The sequence below is a fragment of the Chroicocephalus ridibundus genome, chromosome 22 (assembly GCF_963924245.1).
Source record: "Chroicocephalus ridibundus chromosome 22, bChrRid1.1, whole genome shotgun sequence".
Lineage (NCBI taxonomy): Eukaryota > Metazoa > Chordata > Aves > Charadriiformes > Laridae > Chroicocephalus > Chroicocephalus ridibundus.
This window is the reverse complement of record NC_086305.1, coordinates 4,983,900-5,007,170: the sequence shown is the minus strand read 5'-3', so window position 1 is coordinate 5,007,170 and position 23,271 is coordinate 4,983,900. Positions and strand designations below refer to the sequence as shown.

General features: G+C 47.0%; 1 protein-coding gene across 1 annotated transcript; it reads left to right on the top strand.

Annotated features, from left to right (window-relative positions):
• Window positions 1-828: 828 nt before the first annotated feature.
• Window positions 829-23,271, top strand: PIAS4 (protein inhibitor of activated STAT 4). Its single transcript, XM_063358161.1, has 11 exons — window positions 829-924; window positions 4,261-4,696; window positions 10,296-10,380; window positions 12,156-12,197; window positions 12,615-12,705; window positions 13,040-13,168; window positions 13,256-13,361; window positions 16,795-16,868; window positions 17,053-17,213; window positions 20,709-20,839; window positions 22,567-23,271. The coding sequence occupies exons 1-11, from the start codon at window positions 898-900 to the stop codon at window positions 22,770-22,772; spliced, it is 1,488 nt and encodes a 495-aa protein (XP_063214231.1). The 5' UTR covers window positions 829-897; the 3' UTR covers window positions 22,773-23,271.

Here is a 23,271-nt window from a genome sequence, read left to right as displayed (position 1 = left end):
AAAGTTTATCCTAATATCCATCCTAAACCTCCCCTGGTCCAACTTGAGGCCATTTCCTCTTGTCCCATCGCCTGTTCCTTGGGAGAAGAGCCCGACCCCCCCTGGCTACCCCCTCCTTTCGGGGAGTTGCAGAGAGTGAGAAGGTCTCCCCTCAGCCCCCTTTCCTCCAGGCTGGACACCCCCAGCTCCCTCAGCCGCTCCTCACAAGTTCTCCAGACCCTTCTCCTTGTGCTCCAGACCCCTCACCAGCTCCGTTGCCCGTCTCTGGACTCGCTCCAGCACCTCAAGGTCTTTCCTGTGGTGAGGGGCCCAAAACCAGACATTTCCAGGTGGGGCCTCACCAGTGCAGAGAACAGGGGGACAATCCCTTCCCGCCTGCTCTTCAAAGTCATCTCCCGGTGAAACCACAAGCGATCGGATCCGCTTCTCCCCCATTTTCAGGACAAAACTCCTCAGGACCGGCGGCGGCGGGGCCTGGCCTGAGGCACCCACCTGCCGCCATTTTGGGGGCCCAAACCACAACAACCACACATCACTCCCGGTGTGGGGGGAATAGGGGACATTGCCGGCTGGCCGCCCGCTCGCCCTCAACCTCTTGTTCGTTGCGGAGGGTCGCCTCCAGCCCCGCTCCGGCGGGGTACAGCCCTAAGGCTGCCCCTCACCCCTACCCCGGTTTTGAGGGCCGCTGTCCCTTTAAGACGCCCAGGAAGGCAAGGCGGGGCGGGGCCACTGCGCCTGCGCGGCCGGACGGCGGCCGGCGGGGAGCGGAGGGCGCGCGTGGATTGGGCCGCGCGCGCCGCCGGCGGCTCCTCCCCCTCCTCCCTCCGTGAGGGGGCGGGGTGCGTCACGTGACTCCGGCGGCGGCGGCTCCCGGCGCGGTGGACGCTGGAGGCCAAGATGGCGGCGGAGCTGGTGGAGGCGAAAGTGAGTGAGCTGTGTCGCCGTGCCCTCGCCCTGCCGGTGGGGCCCGGGACGTGTCGGGCAGAGCCAGGCGGCTCCTGGCGGGGGGTACCGCGGGCGGGCGGCGCGGTCCTCGCCCAGGCCGCGGCGGTGAGAGCCGGGGGGGGCGGCGCCCCGGGTCCGCCCCCCCCCTCACCTCCCCCCCCCACATCCCTTTTACCTCAGGGGCTGCCTCGCCCCGCCCCGGCCTCTGGGCCCGGCCGCGGCTCCCGCCGGACCCCGGGCCCGGCCCAGCCCGGCTCCTAGCCCCGGGGAGCCGCCCGCCCCCGGGCCTGCCGCCGGGCCTCCCCCGTAGTTAATTCCCGGTGATTAATTAGCGCAGGTGGCTTCTCCCCGCCGCCCGGCAGAGCTCCTTCCCCTGCTCCCTGGGCCCTTCGCCCCTTCCCTGCGGAGCCCCGGGCCGGTCGTGCCAGGCCGGCCCTTCGCGGCCTGCCCCGGGCTCTCCGGCCGGTTCGGGGCCGCGGCCGGTGGGGCGCGGAGTGGAGCTGTCCAGCCGGGCCCGGCGGGAGGAGGGCCCGCGAGCCATCGGGCCGGCTTTGCCCGTCTCGCCGCGGGTCGGGGGATGGTGGTGGGACAGGGACTGCCCAGCGTTGGGGCAGAGCCCCCGGCTCCCCGTGGTGGGGAGGCTGGGGCGGCCTCTGGGGCTCCCCTGTGAGGTGAAATGTCTTCACAGCAACCGTGCCTGAAGTGGCGTTGTGATTCCAAGGTGTCTTGTGCACCCTGTTGGGGCTTTGGCGGCAGGGAAAGGGCCCCCACTTTGCTGTGGGATTCTCCTTTTCTCTCCGGGTCCCTGTTCACTACCACCTCTCTGGGAGTCGGGGCGTCTCCATGTCCCGCTGCTGGTGGCACTTGAGCGGCCTTCACCCATCAGTGTTATGGGGAGGCTGGTGCTGAGGGTGGTATTGACCAACGCCAACAGATAGAGAGTGTTTAGCGCCTGCAGGATCATCGGTGAGGATGTGGCTAGATGGTTGCAAAAATACGATTTGGAGAGGCTTGTTTTAGGAGGCACTGCTTTATTCCTGCTCTTGGGCCCTTCTTGGTGTTGGACTCCAGGGGAGGTGATATGCTTCCAAGGCATTGTGGTTGCGTGGTTGCCCCCATAGCAGGTGTTTGATGGGCTCCTTGCTGCTCATATGCAGGGCTTCCTCAGGGGGTGGAATAAACTTGAGTGTTAACAATCTCAGTAGTTAATGGTATCTCTTTACCGCTCGTGCTTTTGTGCAGGTCCAAGCCTCAGTGATGGGTTTTCTTTGTCTGAAGCTTATTCTTCTATTACTGCTCAAATCCGGTCATATTTCCGGACCTTAAATCCTTCTAAATGTAAACTACAGAAGCTCAAACTCCACTTTACACACTAGCAGTCCCAAGTGACCGGTGGTGAAGAAGCAGTGAGTGCAGGAGTACCTGTCTCCTGTGGCTTCCCTGGTGCCACACTGTTGAAGTACTTATACTGCCTTGACATATTTATTGTTGAGGATAAATTACATGTTTGCAGAATGCCTCAGAGAGGACAGTACACTCTCCATTTTGGAGAAAACCGAGACACAGAAACCGGATTTCTCCAAGATCACACAGGTGGTACCTAGCAAAGCAGTGACATGAATCCAGATCTCTTGAATCCTGACTTTCTGGCAATTAAACATTGTTTCTTTCCTCTTTAAAGTTATCTGCCTTTTTGCTCCCATCAAAAGTATTTTGGGACATGTTACAACTGCTAAAAATTTTAACTACAGCCAGTGACATTTGTGTAACACCTTTTGGGCTTCCAGATTAAATGACAGATTTCATGAAAAAAGAGAAAATAAAATGGCATCTTCTCCATAGTCTAATTCCCACACGTGCAAAAGCATCTGTTAAATGGTTCTGGAGTTAGAAGTAGCTTTCTTAATTTAAAATAAATAAATAACTCCATAGTGTCTTATTCCAGGAAGTTACAAGACTACTGTTAACTTCCACAAAAATCTGACTTTTATGTTTTGTGGTTTTTTTTTTTTTAAATTATTATAATTTAATTCACAAACAAGAGTGGAGTATAGGTTGGAGAAAAGAGGGTGGGCACCCAACTCTGCTTCTGTTTGGTTTTGTGTTTTTTGATAATTTTTTTTACTGTGAGACAGCTGGGGTTTCTTCTTGAATGCCAGGGTTTTCCACAAACCAGGAAGGATATCAAGTGAATACATGTGCATACCTGTCACGTATATTTTCAGGGCAGCTTGAATTTTAAAAAACATGACCTCGATAAGTTTGTCTTGCACATTCATAATGCTGCTTTGTCACAAGAAAGAACTGAAACATCAGTCTCACCAGCCTCTAGCAGTAGTTTTAACAGAAATAATTTCTAGTTCTTAGTCTGATGGAAAGTTGCCATACAGTGCAGCATGGTCTTTGAATCTGCTGACGGTTACAGGCCTTCTGAGTTTCCACAGCAGCAAGAGAGCAAATTTTTGAAGATGAAGATAGTTGTTGGTTTTTTTTTTTACTGTTTATCAGAACACTGAAATTGATAATACTGGTGCAACTGCAAAGGCAGCTGCTGGCTGTGATCATGGGGGAGAGCTTGGCAAAGCACCCAAATAGAGTTTGGAGGCATTGTTCTCATGGGAACGTGTTCTCTGTTTAATAGTCTTTTAATATTTTTCCTGTGGTCTAAAATGCATGATATTTTTTTAAACATCCTGTGTATGTAGGAAGGATTCTGGAGGGTTTTTTTTGCCCATGCAGATAATATACAGGTGCCCTGAAATACAGTGCGAAAGGATTAGCATCCCCAGTTCACTTAAATGTCACCTGCCTTCCAGTTCACATTGATTTTCTTTCTTTACTTCACTCTAATAATGTTTTAGATGAAGTTTTTGATGCAGCTCTCTCACCCAGAGGGGCCTGGGAAGTCTGGATGTTTCGAGGCTCTGTGCTAAAGGACTTGATGTGCTCTTTCATGTGTGGGGCCTGCTGGTTGAGATGTTTTCCTTTGTGGTCACTCCTGCTTCCAGTCAAACTGTCTTGAGGATACTTAGCATTTATCACAAGTGACTTTTGAGTGATTTGATGACTATCGTGGTGTTTCTCCCATTTTGGTGATATTTCAATTGATGGTCTCCTCTGTATTTGCTTTGCTCAAACAAGTACCTAAGAAATGGGATGCTCATTAGGTGAATAACAGCTCATTTGAACAGAAGGTTTGGTGTCTGTCTTATAAGGGATTTTTTAGTATTTTGCATTCCAGTTATAGAATATAGTGCAAACTGACACTTTGCCTTTTTATAACTGTAAGAACGTTTTTAATTTTTTATCCCCTAGAACATGGTGATGAGTTTCCGAGTCTCAGATCTTCAGATGTTGCTGGGTTTTGTTGGCAGGAGTAAAAGCGGACTTAAACATGAACTAGTCACCAGAGCATTGCAATTGGTCCAATTTGACTGCAGCCCTGAAGTTTTCAAGAAAATTAAAGAGCTCTATGAGACTCGCTATGCCAAGAAGAGCTCTGAAGTCGCGCAGCCTCAGCCGCAGCAGCACCGGTCTCCCGAGGCACTCTCCATACATTCATCGTACGACCGTGGGAGCACCGTTGCTCGGACTTCTATCTCCACTACTAATATTGACTATCCTGCGCTCTATGGGAAATACCTTAACGGACTGGGAAGGTTGCCACCCAAAGTTGCGAAGCCCGAAGTTCGGCTGGTAAAACTTCCCTTCTATACAACCCTGGATGAACTGTTGAAGCCAACAGAATTAGGTGAGTTTTGAAGATGCTGGTGCGTTTGTGATGGACTTGATCTGGGAGAGAAAAGTGAAACAGGTTTAAGTGTCAAAAAGGTGACAGTGTTTGCAAGGATCTGTAAAGTCGCGTGACAGAGGAGAGAGTGATTAATATGGTGGTGGATGCCTTTCTCTCCCCTCATACTTAGAGTTTAGAGAAGAATATTTATATCTGGGGTTTTTTTCCCTTGCCTTAAAACAGGAATGTGGCCGCTTTGAGATGTAATTTGAAAGCCCCTCTTGTTTGGCTGTAGCTTTCATAATGTTCCTTGGAAATGCTGCTGTGTTGCACGTTGCAGTCTTTTGCTATGAATCATAATCTGTCTTCTGTCTCCATAATTTGGCAGTATATTGATGAAGATCTTTCTGTGTTGGTGTCCCACCTGTGCATAGCAAGTGTGCTGGCATATTCTACATTAATGCTGTTTTTCAGTGCTTAAAATACAGACCTAAAGCCTCCTATGGATGAAAGAGGGTCGTACACACATCAAACAGTATTTCTGGTTCTCTTTTTTTGTGCTTGTCACTGTTATTTGTGTGCGATGCTGTGTGTTTTGAGGGGCAACTAGGAAGACTGGAAGAAGTGCTTTTTTCCCCACGCTGGGGCTAGGAGTCTGATTTTTCATTATTTTAATTCTGAGAAACAGAGAGTATTGTCACGGATGTTAAATATAATGTTCTCATAGCAAAGACTGTGTATGCAGAGGAGAAATATCATTGCGGTCTGCTGAGCCTCGGTGTCTCAAAGTCAATGTGGTGGCATCAGGCTTCACTACTAAATGAACCTAGAACTTGTGAAGCTGGTCTGTCTTTGAAAAAGATGTTCCATGTGGATTGGAGGGGAAAAAAAAAGACAGATGAAGATACAATTGTGCAAAAAAAAAAAAAAAAAAAAAAAACCTAAATTGTCAGACTGTATGTAATTTTCACCTTCATTTGGAGGCATTAAATATGTTAATGCTGTGACCATTAAAACAGTCAAGGGGTGACTGCCAGTGTAAAGCTAAAATATTTTAAATGTTTTTTGGGGAGTGGGTTAGTTCAGTCTTAAATGTGGGGTGGCATTTGTTAGTCAGGAATGCAAATGTAGTCTTTTGAAGGAAAACAAATTTTCGAGCAGTGGAAACATCCAGAGAGAGGAGAAGAGCCTGGATATACTTTGATTAACAGATTTTGTTAAAAGTTGACATTAAATTTTCTATATCAGATCAGAACCGAGGTCTCATTAAATTTAGTATCTCATCTCTGTTAGCTGACACCTCCCTTGGGTCAGCTTGTTCCCTAAAGCATATTTGACTAATTTTTCTTCTTGATGAGTGTTTTCCACTTAACAGCGGGGGATTGGTGGCGAGTAGCTGGGTATGAGCAGATGTTCAGTCTTCATGGTCCCAGTCAGCTGTGCAAAACCTAGCGACATCTTCTAGACACTTGTTTTATTTTCCCAACCTGGTGACCTGCAACTGTAATTCCTTCTGCCTACACCGATGGGAATAAAGGAGCGTTTGTTTCTCTGTAAAACTGGTATTGTTTCACCACTGCACGGATATCAGCAGCTCTCCATTGCTACCTGGAACAGCCGGGTGCTGGAATAACTTCTGATGTTAGAAGTTATGCCCCTGTGGGGCTCTGCTTAGTGTGGAAGGACAATAAAACAAAGTACTCTGAGGAAAATGAAGTGGTTTTCCATATGGAAGTTGCACCAGTTCATGCTTTGTTTCCCAGATTTCCCATTCCATGTAAACTCGTAGCGTGGAAGTACCCAAAGGAGATTTAAGATCTTGGATCCATTTAGAAACAGGCTGCTGTTGTAGTACCCCATTTCCGTAGGCGACAAAAGAGGTATTTTAAGCATATAGCCATGGTGGGAGTAGGGGAAGCTTAATTTATATGTTCTGGACTTCAGTTGGAAGCATCTTTATTAATGAAAAGGCTCTCTTGCCTCTTTGAGATGATTGTTTTGAGGTCAAAGGTGAGGTGGGCGATGCCTACTTTGGTCTGTAGGCAAGTGGATTCCCTGAAGAACTATCAAATTACTATTAGACTTGTAGTCAAAGGCGGCTTCAGCTAAAAGCAGATAGATTAGGTCCATTGCAGACCAGCTAATATCTCGTATTTGGTAACTGTGTGCACAATTTCAGTCAATTTAAGTATTGAGTTTAGCATCTGAGTTATCTACATGAGAACAACTTCTGCTGCAGCTTTCTGGTTTGGTCGAAGGATGTCAACATGAAAGAATTCTTCTAATTTACTGAAATCTCTGCAATTCTCTTGGGTAGATAAGGCTTAAAATTAAGATTGATCCGATACCTTTTTAGAGGGAATGAATACTAATATCTTTCCTGCATTGTATTTTAAGTAGCTAACAAGCAGAGTATTTATATGAGCTCTGTGGTTTCTGAGCACCTTGCCGATAAGCGTACTTATCCTCTGGCACCTTTTTGGGCAAAGGCAGTGTGAATATAGTTTTTGACAGTAATGGTGGGCTGTGAAGATTTCTGAATGATTTTTTTGTTTTTCCAAATGTTTGTTGTGACAGCCCGTACTTGCTGTCGATATTGAGGCTTCTGGTCTTCTCCTGGAGACGCGCCAAAGGAGATCTTGCGGTGCAGCTGTGGGAGCAGAAGGCCATGTAGGCTGGGAGGTCCTGCCACTGTCAATGTAAACAGGATTTGTTTGGTTTTGTCCTTTTGATAATACCTGCCTTGCTGCAGTGGCATTGCTCTTCGGCCGCATGGGAGTAGTAAAGCTGCTGCTCCAGCCACCTCCTCTGAAGCCTGACTGCAGCCACTGTAAACAGGGCCACTGATTTTGTGGCAAAGGCAACTGCCTTCCCCTGGCTGCAGAGCAAACGCCGCTGCGTTGGGCGATCTCCAAGGAATCCCAGCAAAAGCACGTGCTCAAACTGTTGCTATATCCACCTAAACAAACTGTGGTGTGCATTAAAATGAGGGCTTCCACCGCTTACAAAAATAAAAGATGTCATACAGTCAACTTGCCTTGTCTTCTCAGGCTCCCACAGGAACAAATGACCTTCAGTCTAGTCAGAGTAGTTCCAATAGCCAAGGAGCTAAAAAAACCCAACCCTATATATTGTATTGTGCCCTGAGGCGGGCTGTTCTGGAGGTGCAGGGATGTGAACGAGGACTCACAGTAGGCTCCTCAGCCCTTCAGAAGCCTCTCGCCCGCAGCTCATCTCTGGCTGATCTGCCCTTGGGATCTCCAGCCTTTGGGATCTCCAGCCACGGTGATGACAATATGGTCTCTCTTTCCTGGGGGTATATAATGCCTTTAGAGAGTTTGACTGAAAAAGTATAATAGTGAGGAATGCTATGTTTTTAAAAAAAAAACAAAACAAAACAAAACAACCCTTGTTGCAGGGAAACCCTAAAACCTGAAATCAACGTAGTCCTTATTTTGCATGGCATGGTCCAACCTGCCGGATCAAGAACTGCAGAACTGCTCAAAATAGGAATCTATTGCAATCACTTGGGCTAAATTCTTGAATATGGTTTGCCAAGTCGTTTTGGGTTTTGGAAGTTTTATGTCTTGACTCATTCTGAGGATTGCTGATCGAGCTCAGTCTTCAAAATTGATTTCCTGCTATTGTCAACTGTTAAAATAAATTGATCCCAGCAGCCGTTTTACAAGGAGCCGAGTTGTGTACTGAGGCATCTATCCTGGAGAAAGGATGAAACTCAGTTATCTTAAAATATTTGCCTTTAAAAAACTGTAAATTTTTTTTCTGGCTGCTGAGCAAAGAAATGAGTAGCTGATTAGGTACCCTAAAAATGTATCTCCTGCAACATGACTTATTTTGAAGGAGAACTGGGTCTTTACACAGGTCTGCATAAAGTCTTTGGGGCAATATTCTCTTGCACTTTTCTCCGAAGCATCCAGTTCTGATTGCTGTTGGCAACAAGGTATGCATGGACACATCCTGAGTATGTATCTTTTTCATTTTTGTTTTCCCTTCGGCTCATTTTTGTCCAGGTAACACTGGAGTGCTTTGTGTGACTCTCCAGCAGCTTTCTGTGAGCACAGTTTAGCAGCACCCCTCGATTCTTGCACGGAGAAGGGTCTTTCACAGTAAGAAATAAAGAAAATGAGGAGCACGTGCTGCTGCTGCTCATTTCTCTTACTCCACGCACAAAGAGGAGAGTTGTTAACTAAGTAGCATTTTTTATAAAAGAAGGGTGAGCTAATAATAAATGCAAAATAAGATACGAACAACTTCTCAGTTGTCCTAATCAGGTTTGCTTTGTCTTCGTGTAGGTCAATAATCAGGAGGACGGTGTGTCTAGAGACAGTTATTTAAGCAACAATATTAAAATGATTTGTTGTTCTTATCATTTATTTATCACTTTCTAAAAATAACAGTCCTTATGAAGTGCTTTACCTCTTGATTGTTGTTTTGGTCTAGAGACATTTGGATGGAAACTGGAATTAAGTTAAAAGTCCATAAAGATACCTTAATTTTATTTATTTTTTTCTGAAAGTCTTTTTTACATTTTTAAAGCTGAATTACAAAGGGAAGTATCCGTAGTTGGTAATCAAGTTTGTCGCTGTGTCTTCCAAAATCTTTGAGCTGCTGAGATTTTATCCTTCCTTCGTCTCCTCTTATTCATAGACAGTAAAGCACGCTTTTCTGCTTCTTGGATTCTGCTATCTTGGCTTTGAATAAACTAGCAATTGAAGTGCTGCAAAGGAAAAAAAATCCAATTCTTGCTAAAAAGAAAAAAATAAAAGCTGTTTTATCGCTTCCTGTTCTTTGTGTTTATCCTACGACTTTCACCAGCTCAGGGCCTTGACTTCAGTTGGAAATGTGTCCTGACAATAAAATTTAGTGTGTTGGAATTTAATAAAAGGTACTCAGCGGAAGTCGTAACATAAGTTTTCCACATCTCAAGCTTAATTTTAGCCATGTTAAGTGCATTCGATCTTAAAATTGTGGATGGATAAAAGGCCAATTAATGCTGGGTTCTCAGTTAAGTGTTTCGGCAAGCGGAGTGCTGTAACACCCTGCCTATAAATGCACCCTCAAGGTCATGTGTTTGTAAGTCATGTTGTGTCTCTTACAGCTGTTTTTTGTGATGCCTTTTTATTATCAAAACTGATCCTTGCTGTTGCTTCCTTTCTTTTCCAGAATTGGTCTGATCAGTCTGGTGGTTTCACGCTTTCATGTCATGCATAGATCTCTTCTTATGCTTGAGCTCTAGTCTCCAGACTCTGACGCCACTTATGGTTTGTTCTTGTGTGAACACATGACTGTTGGCTCATTGATTATTTGAGGGGAGGAAAAATAAAAAAAACAAACCACCCAAGTCAAAATCCACTGTGTACTGTTAGCGTGCTAACTAGCAAAACAGGCAAGCAATAAATGAGCAAAGCTGTAATCAAGGGTAGATTTACCAAAATTAATGATGATTGGAGTTCTTGTACAGCTGTATGAGAGAAAACAAGACTTAGAAGTAAACATAGCTCAGAAGATAAAAAATCACCTTGTGCTTAGCAATGTAAGAAGAGCTAGTTATTATCAGTTTGATGATCAGTCTTTTTTTTTTTTTTTTCCTCTTCAGTTCCACAGAGTAATGAGAAGCTTCAGGAAAGTCCGTGCATTTTTGCTTTAACACCAAGACAAGTGGAGTTGATCAGAAATTCCAAGTACGTCTCATTGTGTATTAACAGCGCAAGAAAATGTAGCTGTAGAATTCCTCTGTGTTCCCTCTCTGTGGAAGCTTTTGTTCTCTGCAAGGAAACACAGTTTGTTTGAGGACATTAGCAGACAGGCTACTTCTCATGTAAAGCAAATAGCTTTCGGGGAGGTGGGAGGTACAATTTTACATGTCGAAGTCCATAAATTTCACTTTTGCTCCTCTAATCTTGCCTTCGAATAGTACATTTGGGCAGGAAAAGCAGTATGAAATTGTCAATGACCTAAATTCTCTGTTGAGCTCGTGTTGTGACTATTTACAGATTTTTTTTTTCTTTGTATCAAAAGTTCAAAAGCTATACATGTAACACTGTTTGCATCTGAAAGAAAGCTTCCTTGCTGTAAAGGATACTATAGTAACTGCATAAGAAAACATCTTGCACCGATTAGGATTTACCCTGACCTCTATCCTGACGCAATTTTTTGATTCAAACAATGAAACGCTTAGGAGATGTGGATGCAGGCATAAGGCTTCCTCTTTTGCTGACCCGCTCCCTTGGTCCTTGCTGCCACGAAAGGACAATGATGCAGGAGAGGTCCTCCAAAACTAAGCATAAAACCTTTAAATATTTCTCTTTACGGTAAAATCGTACTGTGATCGTAGAGTCGGAGAAAGATGATGTTTCTGGAATTACCCAGTAGGTCAACAGAAGCGGTGCAGGGCAAGCTGTTTGAAGATTTAACAGAAAGGAAATGATATACCACGGAAGTCTTTAAGGGTGATAAAAGACTACACGTGTTGTAGCTGATTTTCGACGCTTTTTTCTCCATATATTCAAATTTATGAGAAAACTTGCCCTGTCAGTAACACAATGTAAATATGTCGTAGCAGGGGTTTCAATGAGAGTCTAGAATGGTCAATCAGCGCAGGTCCATCTTCTTCCACTGCCTGTGGGTAGCATCCAGCTGTGCTCCCCACATCTCAAACCGCTGCATCAGCTCCTGTCTGTCAGCTGAACCAAGGTTCCATCCCTTGTACTCCCAAAATAAAAATATTTATACTAAAACACAGAATTGGAATGTGAAAGGCTTTCAGAGGCAAACCCAGAATAATTTTGGGGTCTTACCTAATGCCTTGCATCCTGTGCAGAAATTAGAGTATGTTTTGCACCTGTGTACAAAGACTCCTAATAAAATACCTTTGTTCTGTGATACCTTTCCTGATACCAATTGAAATCCTGTTACAGATAGCACTACCGAAGTTTGCAATATTAACGGTTGTTCTGTTGGTGCCATAATACTTGGTTTGCATGAACAGCTTTAGCTGAATAATTGAACAAAGAGAGTCTTGAAAGAAGATTGTCAGGTAGACCTGACCTTAAAACCTAGTTTTTGTAAATGCTTACGAATCAGCAAAAGGATGTCAGGCAAATTGATAGCTTTCACCCTTTACAGACTTGAAAACCCAGAGAAAGACTGTAGGATGGTGCACTAGGGGAAAAAAAATAAAATAAAAAACATAGGACCACTGATATTTGCAGGTGGAGTTGTTGAATTTAAATAAAATTGTGTAAAGTAATTCTTTAAAGATCTATTGGAAAAAAAAAAAAAAAGAACTAAAACTCTTGAGTCTGGCAAAAGTGATGGCTGGCTGATTTTGGTTCTTCTGGGGTTTTTCTGGGTTGTGGGCGTCTATTTTTTGTTTGTTTTACTTTTGTTGTTGTTGTGGTATGGGGTTTTTTTTCATAATTAATCTGAAGCTTCTGTTTCTTCTTTAATTTACTAGGGAATTGCAACCTGGTGTGAAATCGGTTCAGGTTGTGCTAAGGTATGTTTGAGCATGGGGTTGACTTAACATCAGGTGCAGGACAGGAGAGGAGGGAATGCGCTACCAAAATGTATTAACTTTCAATGTGGTTTTCATAGCTACAAAGATAAATTAGATTCCATGGTTTGTTCACATGCCTAACGCTGGCATCTTAAACTCTGCTTTCTAACCTCTTCCTACACGTACTGCCTGAGTTAGTGCTGCAGTAGAAAACAGCAGCGTGTTGGATTTTGCTGCCCAGGTATCGAGCCTGCATCCGATCTGGGAGAGCCAAGCGGAATTGGCTTTGCTTTGGCCAGACGAGGGAGCATGGGTTGGTGTGGTGATGGTTGGCTGCTGGTAGCTGTTGATGTGCAGAGGGTTTTGAACATGCAAACAGCGTGGGGATACTGAGAGATACATGTCGTTTCTTTACAGAATCTGTTACACAGACACTAGTTCTCCTCAGGAGGATCAGTACCCTCCGAACATTGCAGTGAAAGTGAATCATAATTACTGCTCGGTGCCGGTAAGTCAGCTCAGCCAGGAGGTCTGACATTGCAACTTTGGAAGTACTTGTGTAATTTAGAAAGAAATTGTTTTCCTGATGAATGCAGACAAGAAGCCAGAGTATAAAAGTACCCTGCTTAGTTTAAAGCTAATTTTGTAATGGATTAGCTATGTTGTTAATAAACTGTTCCTGCAAAAAGACTTTGCACTCGGTCTGACTGTGCACCTCCCTTCTACTCCCCTCTTTGAAAACTGTGAGTGAGTAGAATTTAGTGAAGCTGATGAATAGATGTACCTACGTAGAAACATCTTCAGTAAAAAAAAAATGTATTTATTTAATCTTTCCGCCTTAGGGCTACTATCCATCAAACAAACCTGGAGTGGAACCTAAAAGACCCTGTCGTCCCATCAACCTCACCCATTTCATGTACTTGTCTGCAGCGACCAATCGCATCACCGTTACCTGGGGGAATTACGGGAAGGTATGTGCCGAAGGAGATCACAGAGAACTGCGCAAACGAGTGCAGGAGAGCAGCCTCGCTCATTCCTTCCCTTCCTTCTCTCACCAGAGTTATTCCGTGGGGCTGTACTTGGTGCGACAGATGACCTCGGCAGAACTGCTGCAGAGGTTGAAAACCATTGGGGTCAAACATCCAGAACTCTGCAAAGCGCTTGGTGAGTACAGCTGCGTCCGCAGTGGCGTGGGGAGGTCCGCTGTGTGCCTGTCAGACTGCAGCATTCCTACCAGCCGGGCTGCTCGAAATGCGCTCGGGAACAGCTGCCAAGTTTTATACAATTTCTTTCCTGCATTTGTATCGAAACACTTTTTTTATTTGAACAGACTTGCTAAGCTGTATGTCAGTTGTGTGAAATTGCCCCCAGCCTGTGTGCAAGTGCAGCGCTTCTGCAGCGCGTGTTTCTCGTGGCTCTGCAGAAGCTCTGAATCACTTTAGTTGGATTTAGAATTTGTCCCCAGGTCGTATCGTGGCGAGTGCCGCTGAGGCCCAGTGTCGTTGCGGCGCAAATGGCTTCATGCCTTCACCTGAGTAATTATGAGCTGACGAACATTACCACAGCACCTCGGCCTTGACCCGCACTATTTCCAAAGGAGATTTCTGGAGCAAGGGATCCTGGTGAAAATGTCCTGCTGCCCCAACCCCCCTGGGAATCCTGGGGGCTGGCAGTGGGATTTCACCACCAGCACTATCATATGCGTTGAGAGCTTCAGAGAAGAGATGATCCCGAGAGATGCTTATCCTAGACCAATCAGGTAAATCATCATGGTATGAGGCAAATGCAAAACATTATTGAAAACGAGGGGAAATGACCTTTCCAAGGTAGAATCTGACTTGCAGCTCATGAGACTCTGGAGGATTTCCAGTTGTTTAATGTTACTGGAGAGAGCATTCTTACGATTTAGTTCTGCATAGAACTAACCGTGGATTGTAATGGTCTTTAAAACATACTATTCAGATCATGGACACCTCTTACGAGTATAATAAATATAATCCTGAAGACAGATGGTAGTTCATAAGGGAGATGATGATTTCAGGCATGTCCAGTCTTCAGATGCCTAATGCGCATTGTGGGACGTGCTGCGGCTTTGGCAAATTTTGGATCTTCATCTTAAATGCAGCGTTTCTGCAGCAGATGCTGAACACTTCTAGAGCTGTGTGCCACACCAAATAGTGTCCATGGCAGTCTTGATCCTATTAGACCACTCTGACAGCCAGCACTTAGTTATTGACCTAAGAAATGAAAATTCCCATTTCTTAAATATCCACCATTCTCTGAAGCCCGAGGCACTGTCTGTGCTCCCTTTTTTGCTCTTCACCAGAACCTTAAATGAATTGAGCAGAGGCTGGCTTTTGAGTTGTCCTAAACTGCAGAGGATCCTCTCATTCTCCTCAGACCCTTCACACTTCTTGAAACCCATCTTAGCAGTACGTGCTGTTCCCTTTAAACGAGTGCTTGCAGGATGGCCTCTCGATCCGAGAGTGGCAGGAAGAGGTTCTTGTCATGGTTTGGGCAGTTCTGAAAGCAGCTTTCTTGCCTTTTCCACTCAGTAACAAGTGCATACCTCCGGTTCTACTGAGTTAAATAACTAACGGCTTTGGCTGGACTTCGGGGCAGAGATGGGCTGCATTTGGTGACTTTAAATTTAAGCAAATAGGAGCATGGTCTTGTTTCAGTTCCTTTGGCCTGTTACTGCTTGGAGGTTGTTTGGACGTCTGAAACTGGCACGCACAAGCAGCTTGTAAACTTTGCTTTTATAGCTCTGGTCTGTTCTGCAAATGGTTCCGTATCGCGTTCATGGCAATATCCCTCAGCACTCACTAAAGCTACCCTTTGACTTTGGTCGCGTCTTGGGGCTGACTCATCTTTTGTATATGCTTCTGTTGACTTTAGTATAGGGACATTGTCTGAAAACAGAGATGCTTACATACATGGCTGTGGATCCAAAAGCTGTCGTAAGACAGCTTGATTCTAATCAGGAGGTCCTAGAAAATGCCTGTTTCTCCTTCCCATGAATCATAGTAATTGATGCCTGGAGAATGCTCTTACAAAGAACTTTTACGAAAAATTAAGCTTGGATGAAAAGTCTCCTAATGTGAAGAAAACAACACCAACAACAATCTTGTGGGAATTTCACATCTGAGAAGTCACTCTCTAATTAGAGCTGTGTGTTGCAAAACTGCATGTAGCCTCATTGTCTGGAGACATCTTGTTATGATCTGAAAAGGTCAAAATAAATGGTTGACTTGCTCCAAAGAAAAATGGTGATGGAAGTGTCAAAGGCCTTTTCAGACAGCAGTGATAGCAGCAGCTACTCTTTAGGACTTGTATAGTAGTTTAAAGCTAATTTTCTGTGTTGATTCTGCACCTTGGTGTGGGACCTGCACGTGTGGGACCTGCCCGTCTACTGCTCTTTTTGATTTGCCTGCAGGTCCTCTGGGTTTTCCTTTCAGGACGCAGCAGCAGGGGCAGGATTCTCCACCTCTTTTCCTAATGTCTGTTTCTTTCCAAATATATGCTGGATCGCTGCTTGTGACTGTTTTTGCATGGCTGCCCTGCTCTTTGAGCCATCTGCCCTGGTACCTCTGGGTCTGGTTGCGGTTCCTGTGAAACAGTCTGCTGGAATAAATGAGCTGGCCGGCATATAAACTGAAGAGTTACAGCCCAGTAGCGCTAAGAGGAGGCTTGTTTATTTGATGGGGCAATGATAGGATGTGCTTCCCTGTCAATTTGGTGGTATCCCCTGTTTGCTCACTTGTGGGGGGACTTTCTCTGAATTTCAAGGGGCAGGGGGAGGCAGTTAACCCCGTCCTCTTGCCACTGATCTCGGAAGGGAATGAAATCTATCGTGTTTATGCTAATGACCAGATAAGACTAAACTGACTTCTTTCCAGAAGTCTTGCCATGTGCTAGAGCTCTGTCTGGCCACTCTTTCCCTCCCTGTGGGAAGTCCAGGTATGTGGGGGTGTCAGTCCCCTCCGAAGGGGGACAAAGTTAACTCCTAGTTGGCTGACTTGGTGTAATATTAACGTGACGAAGCTGGTCAGCGGTGTGATTTCCTGTATGTACCCCAGCAGCCCAGCCCATAGTTTGTAAATAAGAGGTGGAAGGGTTGCTAAGAGAGCATTAACAGTGTAGCTAGCAGATAACATGCAGCTGGTTGTCCTCATCCCAACACCTAAGTCCACTCAGTCTCCTTCATTTGCTCTGCCTGGATGAGAGGCAGCACGTGCCGTTTGGCTGGGAGACCTGGGTCATTGGGAAGGGGGATCGGTAAGAAAATGTGAGCTTCCTCAGCCAATAAATACTCCAGCTGGCCCGTAGACCATGAGCTGCCTGCTCATGCACAGGGTTTTTGGCTAGCCAAGCAGCGTCTCTACTGAGCTCTGCAGGTTTCTCAAGCCTGGTCCAATACAACAGCTTTCTGCCTCCTGTGGCCTCTGTCCCTGACTGGCAGAGGTTGTCATCTGTGGGGAAAATGACTCGTACGCAGCCAAGAGCTGTCGGTGAGCTGCTTGACCTGTGCCTACGTGTTGTTTCCAAGGTTTAAGCTTGCATCTGTTAAATTTTGTGCTCTCTACTCTTACTGCAGTAAAAGAGAAGCTACGCTTGGATCCAGACAGTGAAATTGCCACTACAGGTGTTCGTGTCTCTCTTATCTGTCCGGTAAGTCTCAGCAATATGTTTTAGTCTGTTTTTGTCGTGAAACCCTATTCTCCTGCCAGACCAGCTTTGCAAGCTAATGAACCTTTTTGCTTAGGAAAGCTAACGAACCTTTTTGCTTAGGAGAAGTGTCTGGTGATTGCTTGGGTGGGTTTTATCGCTGATCTTCTGCTCTTTGGTTCAACAGCTAGTGAAGATGCGGCTGTCTGTCCCGTGCCGGGCGGAGACCTGTGCACATCTGCAGTGCTTTGATGCAGTCTTCTACCTACAGATGAATGAGAAGAAGCCCACATGGATGTGCCCTGTGTGTGACAAACCAGCACCCTACGACCAGCTAATAATTGATGGGTGAGTACATACGCTGCTCTATTCTCAGCTCCTTTCTTTTCTCCGCTGGGTGCGGCAGCTTGTCTTTTGGTCTGTGCATCTGATTGAAGTATGCCTCAAAACAAAGTTGGAAGCTTATTCTGCTGCTGCATAATATTCTGACTTAATTGTCTCAGTGTGTTAGAGCAAGGCTTGACTGTTTGTCTGCCGTTCTTAATTTTTGGATTACACTACAGTGTTTTGGAATCAAGCATTTACTACCTCACTCTTTTCATCAGGCTGATGAACCTGCACAACTAGCCGCCTTGGTTGACCGATATCATGCTGCCTGGAATAAACCACTTTATAAGCACCCAATAAGGTGATTTTTGATAGGAAATACCTTCCTGTTTTCTTGTCGATGTGAGGTCCTCATCAGCTTACAAGTGATTCTTGGCATGCTGTACATGTGATTGGGGGATCTTCTCTGCCAGCTATTAAACCGAACATCATGCAACATATAGCCCCTGAGATGGAGGTACAAATGCAGTATTTGGAAAGATTTTTTTGTACAGTCTGTGTGACTGTTCCAGTACAATTTCTATGGCCATTGTGAGTACCTGGGTGCCAGGGATGGGAAGGATGCCTCAGTAGGAGCTCTTTCTGTGTTTTGCATGCCTATAGGGGGGGAAAAAGCAGGAGGTTCAAACTGCTCACTGCAGGAACAGGATTAAAATGATTTGGAAACACTGTCCGAGTTGGATGTTTTGTGGATCTACCTGGGCCTCCTCTCCATGGTTCCTCTGGGGACACCCAGTGGTGGTTGATCCCTGCTAGCAGGCTGAGCCTGCGCAGCAGGACCTTGGGGGTGCTCAGAGGGCCCAGGGGGCTCCCTGCTGGGGGTCACCAAGCCCCTGTGGTGTGGGAGAGGACACCAGTGCACTTGTCAGGCAAATGGAGTATGCTGGGAGGGAACTGGTTGGTACAGCACTTCTAGAGTGGGTTTGTGAAGGGCAGACCACGCAGTTTTGCCCCATCCATGCATTTGGGTCTGTTTGCCGTACAGGGGCTGTTGCCTGCCCCATAGTGGGCCAGAAGGACAGAGCCACGCCAGCATCCCTGTTTTCAATATTCCCAGTGAGGCAGCCCCTGTCTCTTCTGCGTGAGGGATGTTCTTCTTCTACTGTCTCATTTTATGTGCCGTAGCTGGAGTGGTGCTGGAAAAGCACAGGAGGGAATTAAAGTAAATTCCAAACAGCATTTGGAAAAGGGTGAGGCAAGAAGTGCATGGCCCGAGCCCTGCCAAGAGTTTTCTGGACATGAATTGGGGAAAGGTTGCTTTAGACTTAGCACTCAGCTTGGCATCTGGTTTTCGGTCCATCTGGGAATGGCGTTTCCCATACGTCTGGACTCGAGTTAGTGTGCTCTGTCGTTTTACCGAAGAGCAGAGGGCTCACCATAAGCTGGGAGAGCTGGAGCACTACAGTTCAGCAGTGGAGGTGATGCTTGTTATATCTGAGTGAGGTTGCAAAGCTTCAAAACGCAGCTGTGTGCCAAGAGGGTTACTTTCAAATAGGAGATGTCCCCCTCCTTGTTGCACACCTGGTGGACGGAGTCCCGTGTGCAAACTGCAGAACAAGCTGGGCTGTCAGCAGGGGCCACCTGAGGCAAACCGGAGAACTGCTTGTCAGCTCCAGAAATACGGATTCCAGAGGCTATCTCCAGAGAAGAGCACAATAAATTGCCTGGCTGTTTTCCAGGAGTAAAGGAAGGAATGAGTGAATTAATGTGAACAGTAATCTCCACCCACGCCCCCCGAAGGATCTTTGTTGCCTCAAAACGCAAGGAGCCTGTTTTATGGGCTGGGACCACTGACATCCGTAGTGGTGCTAGCCAAGCTGAGAGCAGCCCTGAGGACTGGTGGAGCAAGATGCCTGGTTCTTGGCTTCTGGAAAACGATCTCCACCCTCATGGCTTGTATAATTGGCCTCTAATGCAGATTCCCTCAAAAGTAGGGAGAGTTTAGAGAGAAACTGTTCAGGTGCATCCAACTCCCTTGGCACAAGAGGCGGTGAAGTGAGCAGACGAGTCTCAGCCTGGGCGGTATATTCCCAGGGCCAGGCTGATAATATTCTGAGTGTTGCTGCGTTTGTAGGTACTGATTTGATCCAGGAGTTGTGGCTTTTTAGACAGTCTGAAGCAGCCTAGGCATAGATAACCTGTTTGCTTTGTCCTCTGGCCAACACCAACAGGAAAATCCAGTTCCTTTGAGATCTGTAACAAGGCTGCTGAGACTGAAGGGGAAGATACGGGGGGGTTGGATCGTGGTACCTCCACAGGTCAGCAATGCGGTGCCCTTCCTGGATGAGGAGGAGGTGGAGGTCATCACTGGTGAAGGCTCTGCAGATGTCTTTTTCCCTGCTCTGCAGCGCTCAAGAGTGGGTTTCAGTGCCGGTTCGGTTGGATTGAGGTAGTCTTCAGACCTCCCTAAAGTAAGCTGCAGGGAACCTGGCAGTCCCAGCTGGATGTTGTTAGCCAAAAAAGGGGCGTAGGCTCCTGAGGAGGGAGTTGGTTGGTCGAGTCTAAGATCCTCTGGGCCTTGTCAGCTTTTTTGGAATTGCAACCTTGGTGGTTGCCCTGCTGGATGACAGGAGTGTCTGTGGAAATGCATTTCCTACGTGAGCGGGGAGAAAGCAGAAACTTTCTCCCTCTAGTGTGCCACAAATAGTTTTCTTGAGCTTGGAAGATTTTTGCTATTAGCTGTCCTTTATACTCAAGGAAAATGCTCAAGTCCAGAAGTGAATGAGGCCTTGCAGAACAGTGGTTCCAATAGTGTGTCCAAATAAACATCCCGGGCAAATGGTGGGGCATAGCAGGATAAAGCAAGTACTCAGTTTCTGAGGCACAATGAGCGAAAGCGGGGCCTCATCCTGGCTAGTGTCTCTGCAACGAGAGATGGCTGACATCGAGGTGTCTATGCTGGGTGTATTTTCAGTGGTGAACGTGGGGTTTTTCTGTTGCAGGAGGCTGCTTACATTGTTTTGGTGGCTACTGTGGAGGCTTCGGGAAATAAAAATAGGAAGGAAGTCAAGTGCTGCTTGTTGGATTGCTTATTTCCTATTGTCAATGGGTATTTCGTCTTTGGCTAATGCCTTGGTGTGAATGTACCTGCACCAACCCTGACACAGCTCTAGATGGGGCATCAGACGTCTGTCTGGAAGCAGTACCACAGGCTTGGGAAACTGGGTGAAGAGGCAAGACTGTCTTCTAATTGCACGTAATTAAAATGTTAGTTCATGGTTTAGGTACGTTGTCAGAAAGGACGGGGATGGTTTGCACTGTCAGAACCTGTACTTGTTTTATGGGAAATAAAACAAGCCCTTGACTGCAAGGGCTGTCTGTTTGGCAGCCTGCTAACACCAAATTTCTTTTAAATTCAGGGCTGTTTAAGGTGAAGATCCAGGTTGATGGCCCATCACTAAATGCGTTCTGCTGATTGCCTCGAGCTTAATAGATGGCATCTTTTCTCCTGTCCAGGCTCCTGTCAAAGATCCTGACAGAATGTGAAGATGCGGATGAAATAGAGTATCTGGTGGATGGCTCCTGGTGTCCCATCAGAGCTGAGAAAGAGCGGAGCTGCAGCCCTCAGTGTCCAATATTAGTTCTAGGTGAGTGTCTCTGGGGCTAAAGACTTTAAATTACTGTAGGAAATGCGCACAAATTGCAAAAGTAGAGTTCCCCAACTGGCTTGGGAAAAGCTGTGTGATGCCTTAACGTGAGTTTGTCTCTCGGCAAGCTTCCTCTGGATAGCCCCTCCGTTTTCAGCCTCTCCAGAAATGAAGGGCATCACCAGGGCGCATCGCATCCCTGCGGAGAAGGGCCCGGCCCAAATGGGGTTACTCAGCAAAGCTGGGTTGTTGCCAGAATGTCATTGAACAAGTTTGTCAGTAGATGCATCTCTGCAACAACCCCTGAAATATCATTGGCAAAACCAGCCCGGAACAGCACTGTATGTTTTTTATAGGAAAAGAGGATTTTGACCAGAAGGGCTGTCTGTTGGGCAGCCTGTGCAAGGTCGGGTCCCTCTAGCAGTGGTGGTGTCTGCTGACAGGGCTGGCAGCGTAGTTGTGTACGTTTGTGTAGTCTTGCTTTGGCCAAGGCAGTCCCTGCCATCTCAGGCAGGTGCCATTGGGCACTGTGGCAAGTCCTGACCCTGGAGAGAGCATCAGGTTTGTGGCATCCTGGAATCACAGGTCACCAGGGCCTGGAGACCACCTCAGACCGTGGAGAGGGGCGATGGAGGCCGTACAGGTCGGGGGGGCAGCGAGCCAGTGTGGGCCATGGTGGGGTCACACAATCACAGAATTTTGGGGTTGGCAGGGACCTCTGGAGATCATCTCCTCCAACCCCCTGCCCCAGAGCAGGGTCACCCAGAGCAGGTGGCACAGGAACGCGTCCAGGTGGGGTTGGAATGTCTCCAGAGACAGAGACTCCCCCACCTCTCTGGGCAGCCTGTGCCAGGGCTCTGCCACCCTTAAAGGAAATAAGTTTTTCTTCAGGTTGAGACAGAATTTCCGATGTTCCAGTTTGTGCCCGTTGCCCCTTGTCCTGTCGCCGGGCGCTACTGAGAAGAGCCTGGCCCCATCCTTTTGCCACCTGCCCTTTAGCTCTTGCTGAGCATTGATGAGATCCCCTCTCAGTCTGCTCTTCTCCAGGCTCAACAAGCCCCAGGGCTCTCAGCCTTTCCTCAGCACAGAGGTGCTCCAGGCCCCTCATCATCTTCGTAGCTCCGCTGGACTCTCTCCAGCAGTTCCTTGTCTTTCTTGAACCGGGGAGCCCAGAACTGGACCCAGCGCTCCAGCTGTGGCCTCCCCAGGGCAGAGCAGAGGGGGAGGATGACCTCCCTCCACCTGCTGGCCACACTCTTCTTAATGCCCCACAGGAGACCATTGGCCTTTTTGGCCACCAGGGCACATTGCTGGCTCGTGGGCATCCTGTTGTCCACCAGGACTCCCAGGTCCCTCTCTGCAGAGCTGTTTTCCAGCAGATCAACCCCTAACCTGTACTGGTGCAGGGGGTTGTTCCTCCCGAGGTGCAGGACCCTACGCTTGCCCTTGTTGAACTTCCTTAGGTTCCTTTCTGCCTGTCCAGGTCTTGCTGGATGGCGGCACAGCCTTTTGGTGTGTCAGCCAGCTTTGTGTCACTGGCAAACTTGCCGTGGGTACGCTCTGTCCCCTCAGCCAGGTCGTTGATGAATCTGCTCTTATTTTAGGCGGCTGCTTGAACGGTGTTTGTTTCCTGCACCCCTTCGCCGAGCGCCACGCAGCCATGAGAGGCCCCTAAACTGGGCCTGAAGTGGCTTAATGAATCCCTTCTCTTCCCCCACCTCTCTCAGGTTCTTCAGATGTGAACGGGCTGTTGCCCACTCCTAACAGTAATGGGGAGAACGGCAAGGCCACTGCTGATGTCGTGGATTTAACACTGGACAGCTCGTCGTCGGAGGAAGAGGAGGAGGAAGATGAGGAAGAAGATGATGATGATGAGGGACCCCAGCCAAAACGACGCTGCTCTTACGAGAAAGGTTTAGTTTCTGCCTGCTGACTGCGGAAGCAGCTCTGAATCTCAGAATGGACAGACTTGAATACTCTGGTGCTTATTAAACTGGAGGAGGGGGAGAAAGAACGTCCTCTCCCACCTCATCTCCCTTCCTCCCTGTTCTCCTTTGACTTTCCTATTCCAAATTAATCGTTAAAACAAGAGAAAAAGAAAGAAAAAAAAAAAAAACAAAACGCAAACAAAACAAAAAAAAAAAACCAAACCATTGAGCTGCTTTTTGGTTGGAAAACGACCCCACTCAAAGCCTGACCCTGAACTGGAGTCTGAAGTAAGGAAAGTGTCTTAATCCAGGCAGCCGGGATCCACAGCTCGCTGGTCTCTGCTGCCCTTCACCAGGACGGTTGGAATCGGTGGAGTTCACCTGCGCCATCGCCAGGACATCCGACTCCCCTGCATCTCCAAAGCTGTGTGCATTTTTATCGTCTTGTTAAATAACCATTCCTTAATTAATCTAAAGGTTTTTTGCTGGACGTGTGAGTCCGGG

Bases quoted from the DNA above. Each gene is read 5' to 3' on its own strand.
- PIAS4 (XM_063358161.1), top strand. From the start codon at position 898: ATGGCGGCGGAGCTGGTGGAGGCGAAA. The intron at 10,381-12,155 runs GTACGTCTCATT...TTAATTTACTAG, and splicing joins GAGTTGATCAGAAATTCCAA to GGAATTGCAACCTGGTGTGA. The intron at 12,706-13,039 runs GTAAGTCAGCTC...TTTCCGCCTTAG, and splicing joins ATAATTACTGCTCGGTGCCG to GGCTACTATCCATCAAACAA.